Raw genomic sequence first — 13,692 nt, forward strand, 5'->3', positions numbered from 1 at the left:
CCTGGATTGGCTTAACGATGTAATCATCTCAACAGAAACGGAAACAAACGGAGAATCATTTCCTGCTCCTAAATTCCAGAAGCACGGTGCCCTCAAAACCTTCCAGTTATCACAGGCAGATTTAGGGCAGCACAGTCAGTTCCCCACACTGGGCACCAAGCTGCTCGGGGGCGGGGGGGGGGGTGCTGCAGGGCACCACAACTATGACTTAGTGCAGGTGTAAAATAGAAGGCATTGGGGGGGGGGGATTTTGACCTTCCGCAGGGCACCGCTGAAACTTGAAAGACCAAAGTCTGCCCCTGCCGTTATAGAGGCAAGCAGCTGATATCTCTAAAGGGATAGTGGGAATAATAACACACACCTGTAAACTGTTTTACAGTTAAACTTTATTCTGTTCCTCAATACTGTACGGGCTCTGGCGACAAAAATTTGGGAGACAAATGCTGTTGGCTACGACGTAAGGAAGCAATATAGGTAAGCCTCTACTAAATTAAGTTGTGTCGTTGTTTTCCAGTTGCCCCCAGAGAGCTGAGGAACTGTCAGAATGTAATACTACTTCTGAATACGTCAAGGGCTGTAACTTATTTCTTATGCTGAAAACATCCCCAGAGAAAATACTAGTTTTGTGAACTCCCCATATGAATAATTCACTTCTTCAATGTTTATATTAATGTAACTTATATGCTAATTGATTTCATCATTCCCAGAGGCATCCAGCTCCAAGAATGGCTCTCAAGTATCACTTATCATAATTTTAAATCAGATGCATATATATTGAATATACATATCATATATATCAGATGCATATATATTGCATATATATGAAGATTTTCAAGTATGGATTAGGGATATAATCAATATTTGTCAGCTGTTTACTTCTGATGTGAGGCAGATTTCAAGAAGGCTGAAAAAGGAGAGCTGTTCAAAAATTGACTAGAAGCATTTTAAAAATAGAATACTTCTCCACTCATCTTAAGCATCGCAACCCTCCCTGAGCATAAACTCCTTAATGTGAGTGTTATTCTGGGCTGAAGTATTCAGCTCTGACCTTTCTTGGAGAGGGTGGGAATAGCTTCTTTTAGATATTTGTGGCTTTTAGAGGTGGCGAGCCTTTCTTTTAACTGATGAAAAAGGGATTTGCCAGAGGTTCAGGTGGTGGCTGAACTGCAACAAAAAGGCAGCCCTGCAGTGTCTGTAATTGAGAATGGCCCCATGGGAATGACACTGCCTTGTTCTATGTCATGGGGGCATTCTTGGTTGGTTGGTTGGTTGGTGTTTTCAAAGATGGCTGCCTACAATGGCTGGTAAGATTTAAAGGCTGAAGTTTGATTATAAGACGGTGGCCTTATTCAGGATGCCAGGATGCTCACATAGAGATCCAGCCTTAACTGATCCAGTATGGTATAGTTACCATGTGCCTGACTAGAAGTGGGAAGACTCGGGTTCAAATCTTCACTCAGCCATGTGGCTCACTGAGGTGGCCTCAAACCATCTATCAACCAAACCTCCCTCACAGGATTGCTGTGAGAGGAAAAGGGGGAGGAAGTACCAGGTATGCTGCTTTGTTTATTGGAGGGAAGGTGGGATATAAATGGAAGAAAAGAAAGTGGGCGGGGGGGATAAGAATAAAGCTGACCCATACTTGGACTCCTAATTTGGCATATCTTTAAAATGCACCCTGGGAGACTGTGATTCAAGTGAGCAAATGGGTTTTGTGTCTCTGGGACCCCTCCCCCTTCAGACCTCCCTCTTCGCCACTGGGCAAGTTCTCGTGAGCAACAACTCAAAGTGTATCTTTCTGTTTTCTCGTTGAAGTAGCCATACTAATTGAGAGAGCCTACAATAACTGCAGAAACAGCTTCATCTGCAGTCATATTAGTTCTTATTTGGAAGAAAGAGCCAAGCAGAATGTAGTTTTTTCTGTACTGCGCTGTAATAAGCTGTTGGTGTCTCTGGGAATGTACTGAGCTTTTTCAGACCTCTTCTTCATACTAAAGATGATTGTTGAGAAGCAGAAAGGAAAGCAGAAGGAGGCAGGGAGAAATCAGCTTTGTTTCTGCAACACAAAAGAGAGGTGTATGTGCATATGCATATGTATATATACCGTATGTATATATCAGTGCAATTTTTCTAGAAAGAGGTGCAGGAACTCAGCACGAACATCTCCCTTGTTTTCTTATAAAGGCAATGGCACCCACCTGAGAGGGGCTGGAACTGAGTTCTGGTGAAAAAAAGCCTTGCTCTTTGTGGGACGTGCTCTCTCGAGAACCGAAAGTCAGAGTCAGTGAGTTTCTCTCAGCCTTCCCTGTGCACAGGCAGCAGGAAGGAAAGATGATCGCTGTAGATCATCAGGGCTTTGAGCTTCCAAGGATAATGGGAGCCATTGTTGCTGATAGGATCTACAGGCGCCCAGTGAGAAAGTGAGGTAGGCCTCTGATCTCCAGAGCAGATGGAAGAATTGGTTCTAGGGACAGGGAACATCTAAGGGGCTCTTGTTGGTTGTGCGTAATTGTCCCGTCTCGCTGTAAATACAAGCCAGACAGTCAGAAACACAAGGAACGAAAAAGAAGCCCAAGAGCACCAATAAATCCTCCAGTTTTCACAGGCGATGAAATGTCAGGGGACTGGAGTATGCTATGGTCCTTGGGCAACTCCTACTGAATAAGATTGCATGTCTGCAATTCTGTTGAGAGTTAGGCTGATTACTGTTTTTTTGCTCTATAAGACTCACTTTTTCCCTTCTAAAAAGTAAGGGGAAATGTGTGTGCGTCTTATGGAGCGAATGCAGGCTGCGCAGCTATCCCAGAAGCCAGAAGAGCAAGAGGGATTGCTGCTTTCACTGCACAGCGATCCCTCTTGCTGTACTGGCTTCTGAGATTCAGAATATTTTTTTTCTTGTTTTCCTCCTCCAAAAACTCCAAACCTCTTGTGGTCTGGTGCATCTTATAGAGCGAAAAATACGGTATATCCTATTGTGCTCAAGGAGATTTAGGCAGCCTCAGGGATTGTAGGCTATGACATTTTTCTGTGCAGCATCTAGCACTTTGTTGGAATGACTGATGGTGATAACGGCAGCAACTTCTCTTCCCTCTTCTAGAAAACTAGCCAAATCCACCTTGATCCTGGTCCTTGTCTTTGGTGTGCATTACTTTGTCTTCGTATGCCTGCCTCACACGTTCACTGGGCTGGGCTGGGAGATCCGGATGCACTGCGAACTCTTCTTCAACTCATTCCAGGTGTGCTGATGTTGGTGCTTATAAGCCGTAACTGTTCACTTACACTAACTGGAGAGGAGGTTGTGTCTGGGAGGCAGTAGATCCTTCACGGGCAGCTGAATGTGGCAAGAAGGTATTTGTCCAAGACTCTGGAACATGCAAGGGGACCTCTTGTACCTCCGAGGGCTGGAGAACTGGAACCATTTTGGGAGAGAGCCAAACTTAATTGGGATGCTTGTGCTTCTTTAAACCTAAATAGCAACAGCAGGAGGGGCTGAAAAAGACTGGGACTGTGGTCCTGGTAAAAATTGCACCTCCCCCCCCAAATCTGCTATTTGCATTTGGAAATAGCTATTTCCCTTCTGATGCAAATAGCAGCTTGCAGAAGGATTTCTGCCAAGACGGTGTTGGCCTTTCCCACTCCCACAGTCCCACACCTGCTTAAGGCCTCCTTGCCTGCAGCTTCTATTTACGTCTGCATCTTTACCTTTAAAGAAAGATGCATTTTAATTGCATCCATGCAATTAATCTTGTGCCTAGGTTAACTTTAAGAGTTTGCATTTGCTGTGCTCTCCCCCCCTTGCAGGGTGAGCTCAGTATGTTTTACTATGCAGAAGGCAGGTGTAAATACCAATGATTCCAGCGCTGATTTAGTGACTGGTCTCTCTTTCTCTCTCCATGCCTGCCCCATCATCAGCCCTTCCCAGTTTAGGTTGGCTTGGTGGCTTCCTTCAGAAATGTTTTAAAGTTTCCCATAAATCACTCATTTGCAACCATTTTAGAACAAGAAGTGCTACCTGTTGTTTTGGGGGTTTTTATTGATGTTTTATTGATTTCCCCCCCAATTATAAAGCAATAAAGTGATCTAAAAAAAGAAAAAATTCTCCCCATTGTAATAATGTTGTGCAAAACTGCTGCAGGAACTGGAGGAAGATTTAGCCAATCAGTGCTGTGCAGAGCAGACTTCTGCTGCAAACTCATGCAACCAGTTTTCACTGATTTTTTTGGGGGGTGGGGGTGGGGTGTCTAGCTTCAGAGGTTGCCGGGCTTCAACTCCTGTCACCCTCACCCACTGGCCATGTTGGCTGGGGCAGATTCAAATTGGAGTCCAACAACCTCTGAAAGGCCACTGGGTCAGCACTCGTGCTGTAAATGCACCTTGAAATTTTTAACAGATGCAGAAGAGGGAAGACAAAATGAATATGAATCCAAACATTGCATCTTCTTTCTTCCTTCTCTTTGGCTCTCTGCTAAAGTGACACATGTTTAAAGCTATTATATAATCCCCTTGTTTGTTTCCTGTGAGTCTGGTTTTTTTGTTTTTTTGTAAAGCGCTGAAAGGGCCAGCCTTTGATCATCCAAACTCAGCTGCAGCTGTATATGTGCATTTGCAGCAAAGATGCGTAGTCCTTCAAAGTAGGTGCTGCAAAACTCTTCCGTTGTTTTCTTGTTTTCTTTGTGGATTGCCACAGGAAGGCCCTGTGAAGATCTACCCCTCTGATTCTGTTTGTCTCTTATAAAACCTGCTTCCTTTTCCCAACAGGCTGAGACTCTTTTGGTTTCTGGTGTTGGAGTGGCAACACCATGGAAATAGAGTAAGATCAATGCATTGCTTAAGTTTTTGTTTATTTAAGGCTCTTGCATACCTCTTTTCATGCGGCACACACATCATAATACATTTGATGTGCATGGCATGACTCAAAGAATCCTGGGAACTGTGGTATGCCAAGGATGCTGGGAATTGCTCCCCCAACCTCCCCACCCCCCAGCCCTCAGCCCATTTCTGGAGGCACAGAGGGAGGAGAGGTGGGAAAGCCGAAGTCCTTGACTAGGGCTTCCGCTGAGGGGATGCAGTTGACTCCTGCCCCATGCGTTTTAAATGTGCGGTCCAAACGCAGCCTCAGGTGAAACTCACAAAGCAGATCACTTGAGATGATCACAACAATAAGCATCAGGTTTTTTTTAAGTTACAATATAATAGAAGAGATGACTTGTTTGTATTTCTTGTGTTGCTGTATAGTTCTTGAATCAATAGCAGAAATCTACAGTCAGCGTTGGCAATTTGAAATTTCTCCCACAGTCTATTTCGATAAATAGAATTGAATGCAGCAGAAAGATGAATGGAAGCTGCATAAAGTTTCTTCTTCTTTGTGTATTTCCTTACAATATGGTTCAGAGTGAAACATTGATCAGTCCTTTGAACCCCGCTTGTTCTACATGAATAGCGTTGCCATTTTGCATCCAGTCAGTTAATTGTTGAAGGAAATACTGTGCATATAGTTTGGAGAAGTCTAACCAGCTAATTAGCCAATAGTTTTGTGGCTCCTTCCTATTCCCTTTCTTACAAATCACTAAAATGACTTTCATTGTCTACCCAGAGGGCATTTAGTCTGTGCTGTTTATGCTGGTAAATAAGTCAGCCAGGATAGGTCTCCACCATTAAATGCAATCCTTGTAGAGCTCAGAGGGAAGCAACTATTATCCAGGAGTTTTCTTCGATTTCAGGCAGGAAATAAGGGCCTTTGTCTCATACAGGAGACTAGTTGTGATTGAGGAATGTTTGAGAAATCATTATACACTACTGGCATGTGTGATTGTCCAGACTGACCACCACATATATTGGAGAAATATTTAACCCAATCAGAGGTAGGAATTGAGACTTCCTGTGATGATCTCACTTCATTTAAACCCTGGGCCACCAGTTCCCAAAATTTGTCTTCTCTCCAACTTGTTTGTTTAGAAAATGCTATTATCACAAATGTGTTAATGACAACAGGGTTTGTGGGTTGTTGTGGGTTTTTTTGTAACCCATCAGATTTAGCCCACTCATTTGTTGTGACTCACTCTTACACGGCTGAGGCAACATTTAAATCACCCATCCAAATGTGGACTGGGGCTGATTTGCACAGACCTGCCAATTGCCCCATTTTTAGTGAGACATCCCAGATCATGGAAGCCATTCCCAGCTTCTGGTTTGATCCTGGAATGTCTCGTCTTTTGCTTTTGTTTTTCAATACTTTATTTTTGTTTTTTTATAACAATGTTCATATACATTTAAAACATTTTCAATTTGTACACATCTGAGATTACTTAAATCCCCAGACTTCCCCCCTCCATGGTTTCCAATTTTTTGTATTCGTTCTATTGCATCTAATTACATTTTTCAATTTCATGTTTATCCTTTTTTAAGTGTTATAACAATCCTGCTAGCGTTTTTAGATATCTACAGTGGTCTTTAAGATACTCTATTAAAAAATTTCCATTCTTGACTATTTTTTTATCATCTTGGTGTCTGATCTTCAGAGTTATCTTCGCCATTCAGCATAGTCCATCATCTTGGTTATCAAATTCTTCTTTGGCTGGGACTTTCTGGTTTTTTGGTTCAGTGCTCTGGTGCAAGTGCGAGTGCGAGATTTTGTTTCAAAGAACTGGTGATGTATTCTTGCACCCTGGTAGGGTGCTGATTCCATGGAAAAGGCTCCGGCTCTGCTGTTGAGTCCTTCAAGTATTCTCCTGGGTGCAAGAGCCAGTCCTGAAGAAACGGCTCCTGTGCCAGGCCATCGGGGGCATCAGTTAATAGGGCATCTGAGTATCTTCCTTGCTGATGGTGTCAGTTGGCTTAAGGCCAGCAGACATACGGGAGCTGCCGTTTGGCTCAAAGGATGCGTATATATATATATATATATATATATATATATATATATATATAATTACTGAAATATTAAAATATTTCATCTCACTTTTTAGCCCCTCGTTCACAAATTTCAGTTCAGCTGCATCCATGTGTAATTATTGCCTCAAAGTGGAGATGGTGAAATGACTGATGTTCTTTAATTGTTCTTTGTTCTTCTGCAGGGTTTCTTTGTCTCCATCCTCTATTGCTACTGTAACGGAGAGGTAAGGCACTGGATGAATTGGGACAGGTGGCCTTCCTAGCTGTGAAATGGGGTGGCCATGGCCTAGTCAGCAGGTGCATTTGGGACAGTGAATGAGATTTTAAGAAGTTGCTACCTGTTCCAAGCCGCGCACACACACACACACATTTTTAATAAAGCAGATGTTTAGGTATAAAGAAACACATACCGTATTTTTTGCTCTATAAGACTCACTTTTTCCCTCCTAAAAAGTAAGGGGAAATGTGTGTGCGTCTTATGGAGCGAATGCAGGCTGCGCAGCTATCCCAGAAGCCAGAACAGCAAGAGGGATTGCTGCTTTCACTGCACAGCAATCCCTCTTGCTGTTCTGGCTTCTGAGATTCAGAATATTTTTTTTCTTGTTTTCCTCCTCCAAAAACTAGGTGCGTCTTGTGGTCTGGTGCGTCTTATAGAGCGAAAAATACGGTAATTATATATGTGTGATTGAAATGACCTGTAAAGCATGAGAGGAAGACTGTGTGTTGCTTTGGATCCCAGCATCTATTTATAATTTCGATTTCTCTTCTTACAAAATGCTTCCAATTAGATTGCATTGGTTTTACTTCTAGAGTATGGCACCCTTGGGTTCTGTCTAAGAAAGTGCAGTTTGTTAAAAACCAGTAAGGACTCTCTCCAGCCATATGCCAACACAAGGTGGAGGCAGGAGAGAAAGCTTGTTTCCATTAGAAATGAGTGATAGGACCTCATTTGTAATTTACCACACTTGTTGCACCTCATTACTTGGTTTAATTAACTTACTGCCCTCTGGGCATTATTCTTCAGGTTTGCTAAGGGTGGGAAAGAAGGAGAGACAGAGAGATTTGAGTAGTGACCATGACATATAAACACTTGAATAACTTTTTCTCTCTTAAATAGTTCTCACAAAGCGCAACGCAATAATTAAATTTCATGTTTTTAGGTCATTTTGTGCAGTGACTGGAACTAATATTTGATGTAGATTCCAGATAAGATCTCTCTATTTTTAAAAATGTTTCTAGACCTCATGGTGTTAGAAATAAGAGCTAAATAAATAAATAACCAGCTCTTGTTGTTTCAGCAGAGCTTCTGTGTCTGGTGTGGCTCTCTGTCCTTCTGTTGCATAGTTTTTTTAATATACCGTATATACCTCCAAAACATACATTATTGTGCTCTCCTACCCACTCACCACAGCTTCCTCTTGCCCCTTAATGCTTCTGCTGAAGAGTAGGCATGGCTCCATGTTTAATTTGGCAGTCCAAGCAAATATTAATTGAATGAATGTTTCATTTTATTATTACTAACACAACTGGACGTAGTTGCAGTTGTTATGGTGAGGAACAGGGGAGCTGTATGTTTGTTCCTATATTCAAAATTATTTTTTAAAGAAGAAGAAGACGACAACATTGGCCTAACACTCTTCCTTTGTGTTTTGATCCGGCCATTTCCTTCCCTTCTAGGTGCAGGCTGAGATCAAGAAGACCTGGGCTAGGTGGAACCTGGCTGTGGACTGGGAGAGGACGGCTCCTTGTGGGAGCTATCGCTACGGCTCTGTCCACACGAACATGACGCACAGCACCAGCAGCCAGTCTCAGATGGCGGCCAGTTCCCGCATGGTAGTGATTTCCACCAGGGCTGGCAAGAACGTCACCCGGCAGAACGACACCCAGATAACTTTGCCCGGGTATGTTAGGAGCAACTCTGAACAGGACTGTGTGCGCCGGTGGACTCATGAAGAGGCTGAAAAAGAAGAGGAGGAGGAGGAGAAAAAGCTGGATGCTATTTCTCTCAATGAGCCCTTTACGCTTCAGGGCCGTTGCACAGGCTCCCTTAATGAGGAGGTGACGGAGAGCAGGGCTGAAGTAGAGGCAGCACTTTAGCAAGCCTGAGAGGCACAGGCATGAAAGAGAGGCCGGGAATTAAAAATAATAATGGGCAGGCCCGTCTTCTCCTACCCAAGTAACTAAGCTCTGCATCAGAGCCCGCCATCTTGGCTCATCTTCATCAAAGGCTTCCTCAGACACAGCTCATGTCATGTGCTGACTCAGATCTGCGTAGCCCACTGTCATCAACGGGCTCGTCGCTGTCTCAGGCCAAAGCTTCTCTCAGAGCTGCAACCAGGGCTTCCTCACCATAGAGAGCATGGCGTTTTCTGCTTGCAAAGCACATCTTCTATTGAGCTCTTCATGACCCAGGAGCCTCACAAGCATTTCTGCACTGCATGATGTCCCTGTGTTAGCAGGAGGTTTTTTCTGCCTTAAAAACATCAGGGGCACCAGTGAAGTCGAAATTCAGCGGAGTTTAGGCAGAAGAGAAGTATTTCGATTAATGGAAGCATCACACACCATTCACACACACAAACTTATATATGAAGTCCAAATAATACAAAATCGCAGCCATCATACCTATCCCCACTAATGAGGCCAGAAGTCCTTGCCAATCAGATATGTTGCAGCAAAACCAAACTCATGTTCACATCCCTTCCAAGATGTAACAAAGGTCACCACTGAGTGTGACCATAACGTTCCCCCTTAACTGTATCATATGTGCATTTCCTCTCATTGTTATGAATCTGGTCAATCTCCCCACCCCCTCAAATATTTATTTGTGATAATTGTAGGCTGGCTTTTAGGGCACTTGGCCTCACAAGGCAGATTCCATGAAAAGGAAAATACAATACACAAGTCAAAAATACAAACAGCATATCAACCACCATTAAAACAGTAACATATAGTAAGCATGAAATATGACCACAGTGTTAAAAGTTACAGTATCAGACCAGCATAATATTGTTGAATCTACTTAAATGTTAACATTTCAATCCTAGCATGTTTCTAGGAAAAGGCAATTCAGACTAGGTCGGTCTTTAAAACTCACTTCCAGCCCAAAAGAAGGGAGGAGGCGATCACACGTGTCACAGCCAGAAAAGACTTCCGCCATTAAGGGGCTACAAACAAAAAGCCCCCGTCTCTTATGAAAGCCAGATAAATCTCATTCATGGACATGGGAGAATGGCCTCTGGTGCTAATCTGAAAGCACAGGCAGACTGATGAGAGGGAAGCTGGTCTTTCAAATAACCTGATCCAAAACCATTAGGGCTTTGGAGAGCCATACCTGTATCTTAAATAAGAGCATAATAAGAGTCCTGCTGGATCTGTCCAAAGGCCCAAATTCTCCTGTTCTTCTATCGGCTGACCAGGTGCCTATTGGAGTCTGCAAGCAGCGCTTTCCCCACTTTGTTGCCGAGCAACTGGTATTTGGAGACCACTGCCTGCAGTCTGGGAGGTAATACACAGCCTTCATGGGTAGCAGCTGTTGAAAGCCTTTTGCGCTGTTCACTTTTCATGGTGAATGCCATAGCTTATGTGCTGTGTGGAAGGAAAAAAACCCATTTGGCCTCTCGTTCATCTCCCATTATTCAACCACATTGTGGAGTTTGCCTTTTCCTTTCTTTTTTACAATTTTTTTATTGGTTTTTGCAGTTTACATTTGTGTTCAAATCATAATCATAATCATAAAGGAGTCCCTGATTCCTTGGACTTTCCTGTGCCCCTCCATGAGTTCCAATGATATTCCTTTTTCAACTACATCTTATAAGATCCTCCATTTTCTTAAAATTCCCCATTTCCCCATAGTTCTTGTTACATTACAAGTATTGTTATACTGCTGCCAAAGTTTTTAGTTGCTTACAGTTTTCTCCAAGGTAACTTATAATTTTTTTCCATTCCTTATTAAAATTTCAGTCTTCTTGATTTCTGATCTTCCCGGTCATTTTTGCCATTTCAGCATAATCCATCATCTTTATCAGCCATTCATCTCTGGACGGGACTTTGTCTTCTTTCCATCTCCGGGCCAAAAGTATCCATGCTGCTTTTGTCGTATACTTAAATAGTCTTTTCTGCTCCTTTGGTTTTTCAGCACCAAAAACGCCCAATAGAAAACCTTCTAGTTTTTTCACAAAGGTTATTTTAAACATTTTTTCAGTTCATTATATATTATTTCCCAGATTGCTTTTGTTATTTTGCATGCCCACTACATATGGTGGAACGTGCCTGGAATTTTCCACAGCTGCCACAGTTCAATATTTTTCTTGTCTTATCCACCACTTGTCCTACCCTGGGACCTCTTGCCTTCAGAGCAGGTGCTTCAGCCTAGAACTACAGCCCAGAACAGCTAATCGGAACACAGAAACCAACCTTATAGCAAGCCTGACGGTTGATTCATCTAGCATCACCTTTCCAGAGCTTCAGACAGGAGTTTGTCCCAGGCCTATTTGGAGATGTCAGGACTTGATTAAGGAGCTTTATGCATGCAGGACGTTTGCTTTTTCCACTGAGCTACAGTCCTCATACTAAGAACAAAGTACAAAGCTTTCTAGGAAAAGTATGATGAGGATTCGACTTTGATCTGCAGTGGAGAAACTTGAAAATACATTATCTCTCTCCCTCAGCTCATTTTTAAAATGTAATTTAAAATTTAAAAAATGTGAAAGCATCAGCTTGGGGGAAAAGAGGCAAAAGAAAAGTGTAAAAGACCACAGTCCATCAGATAAAATACACATAAGACAACAGCTACTGGGGGGAAAACAACATTGTTGAAAAAGCAGAACGTAAATGAGCTTGGACTCACATTGTCAGGGGTGTTTTTGTAGAACATTAGTGGAAATGAGCTGCCCAGATTTTAGTAATTTTATGTCCAATTGATTTCTGTGGGGGAGGCATGTGCTTGAGCATGAAACGAGACCTTTGGCAGCAGGCCCAGGTCTTGGAACCTATGGTTCCATCAAACACTTGAGAGGAGTGAAGGTTGTGATTTGGAGAAGAAAAGCAGCAGTCAGGACAGGGAGTGCTTAACCCAATTGCCTCCTGCTATTTCTCCCTTTCATCTCTCTCACCTGGTAGCTTTCTCCCTAGCTGATTTCCCAAATATATGGTTGGTTCACTTCAGGAAAAAGTACAGGGAAGACACTAAGACCCTTTCCCCTGCCTGCCACGTCTCCAGTCTGTTGCCAAGGGTCCACCCAAACTCAAAATGCTTCATTGTGACAACACTGGACATAATCCAGGAAAAATGTTTGCTCCCTATTGTCTGACTAAGCTTTGTTTGCTTATTGATTTGTTAATATGTGTGTGGGTTTATAAATTGGTGCCGCCTGTTGATGACAGAACTGCGAAACAGGGAGACCAACTTGAGGATACGGTCAATACCAGAGGTGGAAGAAGATAATTTTATTGAATTTCTAACTAAGGAATTTGCCAAGTTTTGGAAGTTAGAGGAAAAAGACTTTAAAATTGTATCTGCTTTCAGGCTTGGCAGAGTCAGAAGGACAGAGAAGCCCAGAGATTGTTTGATAACACTGAGATCAAAGGAGGAAAGGGACAAGATTTTGGGCCTGCACTACGAAAAGTCACTAGACATTTTGGGCAAGAGAATTGAAATCTACAAGGACATTCCTAAGCAGTTGCTGGACCTTAGATCTAACTACACGGAATTGGCAAGACTGTTGAGAAGCAACGCAATTATCTTCAGGTGGGAGTTTCCACAAGGATTATCCTTTACCTACAGAGGGAGAAAGATCAAAATCAAAACAGTGGAAGATAGAGACAAGTTTTTGGGAGCACACGGAGAAGACCTCCACAAAGGACTTGGATTGCCAGCGCCAGAACTTCCAGGGGAGCCCGCCCCCTCGGATCCTCAAGGACCGGAGAACAAGGTACCACCCCAGAAAGAATAACCAGACCTATCCAGGATGTCTCTGCAGCTTTTGAGCTGGAACATAAATGGCTGTAACAGTCCCGAAAAAAGGTCTAAAATTTTTCATATTTTAAAAAAGGAACAATTGGACATTATATGCTTACAAGAAACACATGTGATTAGGCTCCATAGAAAGGTGTTAATAAATAAAAGGCTTGGTCAAGAATTTATATCATCGGATACAGTTAAAAAGAGAGGTGTAGTGATCTATGCAAAAGAGAGCCTTTCACCAAAATTTCTCTTTAAAGATGAAAGTGGAAGAATCCTCGCAATAGAAGTACAGTATCAAGGAGAAAAAATTTTGATATTAGGAATTTATGCTCCAAATGAAGGAAAATCGGATTTTTATAAGAAGTTGCACGAGACCATGCTGGATTATCTGGATTACAACAACGTCATCATGATGGGGGACATGAACGGGGTCGTATCAACAAATATGGATAAGTCACAGAACCAGAACATTACTAAAGAGGGAAGACTACCTAAGACCTTTTTTGAAATGACTGACAATATGGACTGGGTTGACATCTGGAGAGTTAGAAACCCCCTGGGAAGAGAAGGAACATTCTTTTCTGAAGCTCAACTGACTTGGACACGAATCGACCAAATATGGATAACTAGAAGTCTGGCACCTAAGGTGAGGAAGGTGGAAATCTGCCCCAAAACATGCTCCGACCATAACGCCTTGAGAATGGATATGACATTGATCCCAATCGGCTCCTTTAGATGGAAGATGAATGATGGCCTGTTTAGAGACCAAAGAATTGTAAAGAAGGCCCAAAAAACCTTAAAGGACTATTTTGAGATTAATTTGAACACTACGGTGGAAAAAA

The 13,692-nt window shown here is 42.6% G+C and overlaps 1 protein-coding gene across 3 annotated transcripts in view; it reads left to right on the top strand.

The window, feature by feature from the left end:
- The window catches only part of PTH2R (parathyroid hormone 2 receptor), a 40,078-nt gene extending 28,362 nt beyond the window's left edge, over window positions 1–11,716 (top strand). For all 3 annotated transcript variants that reach the window (XM_083630128.1, XM_083630129.1, XM_083630130.1), the window contains 4 exons: window positions 380–474; window positions 3,098–3,236; window positions 7,071–7,112; window positions 8,566–11,716. In XM_083630128.1, the coding sequence (XP_083486254.1) occupies window positions 380–474; window positions 3,098–3,236; window positions 7,071–7,112; window positions 8,566–8,985 (696 nt within the window). In that variant the 3' untranslated portion in view covers window positions 8,986–11,716. The remainder of the gene's footprint in view (window positions 1–379; window positions 475–3,097; window positions 3,237–7,070; window positions 7,113–8,565) is intronic.
- The last annotated feature ends 1,976 nt before the right edge of the window (window positions 11,717–13,692 follow it).

The sequence above is a fragment of the Podarcis filfolensis genome (genome assembly GCF_964270895.1).
Source record: "Podarcis filfolensis genome assembly, chromosome: 1".
Lineage (NCBI taxonomy): Eukaryota > Metazoa > Chordata > Lepidosauria > Squamata > Lacertidae > Podarcis > Podarcis filfolensis.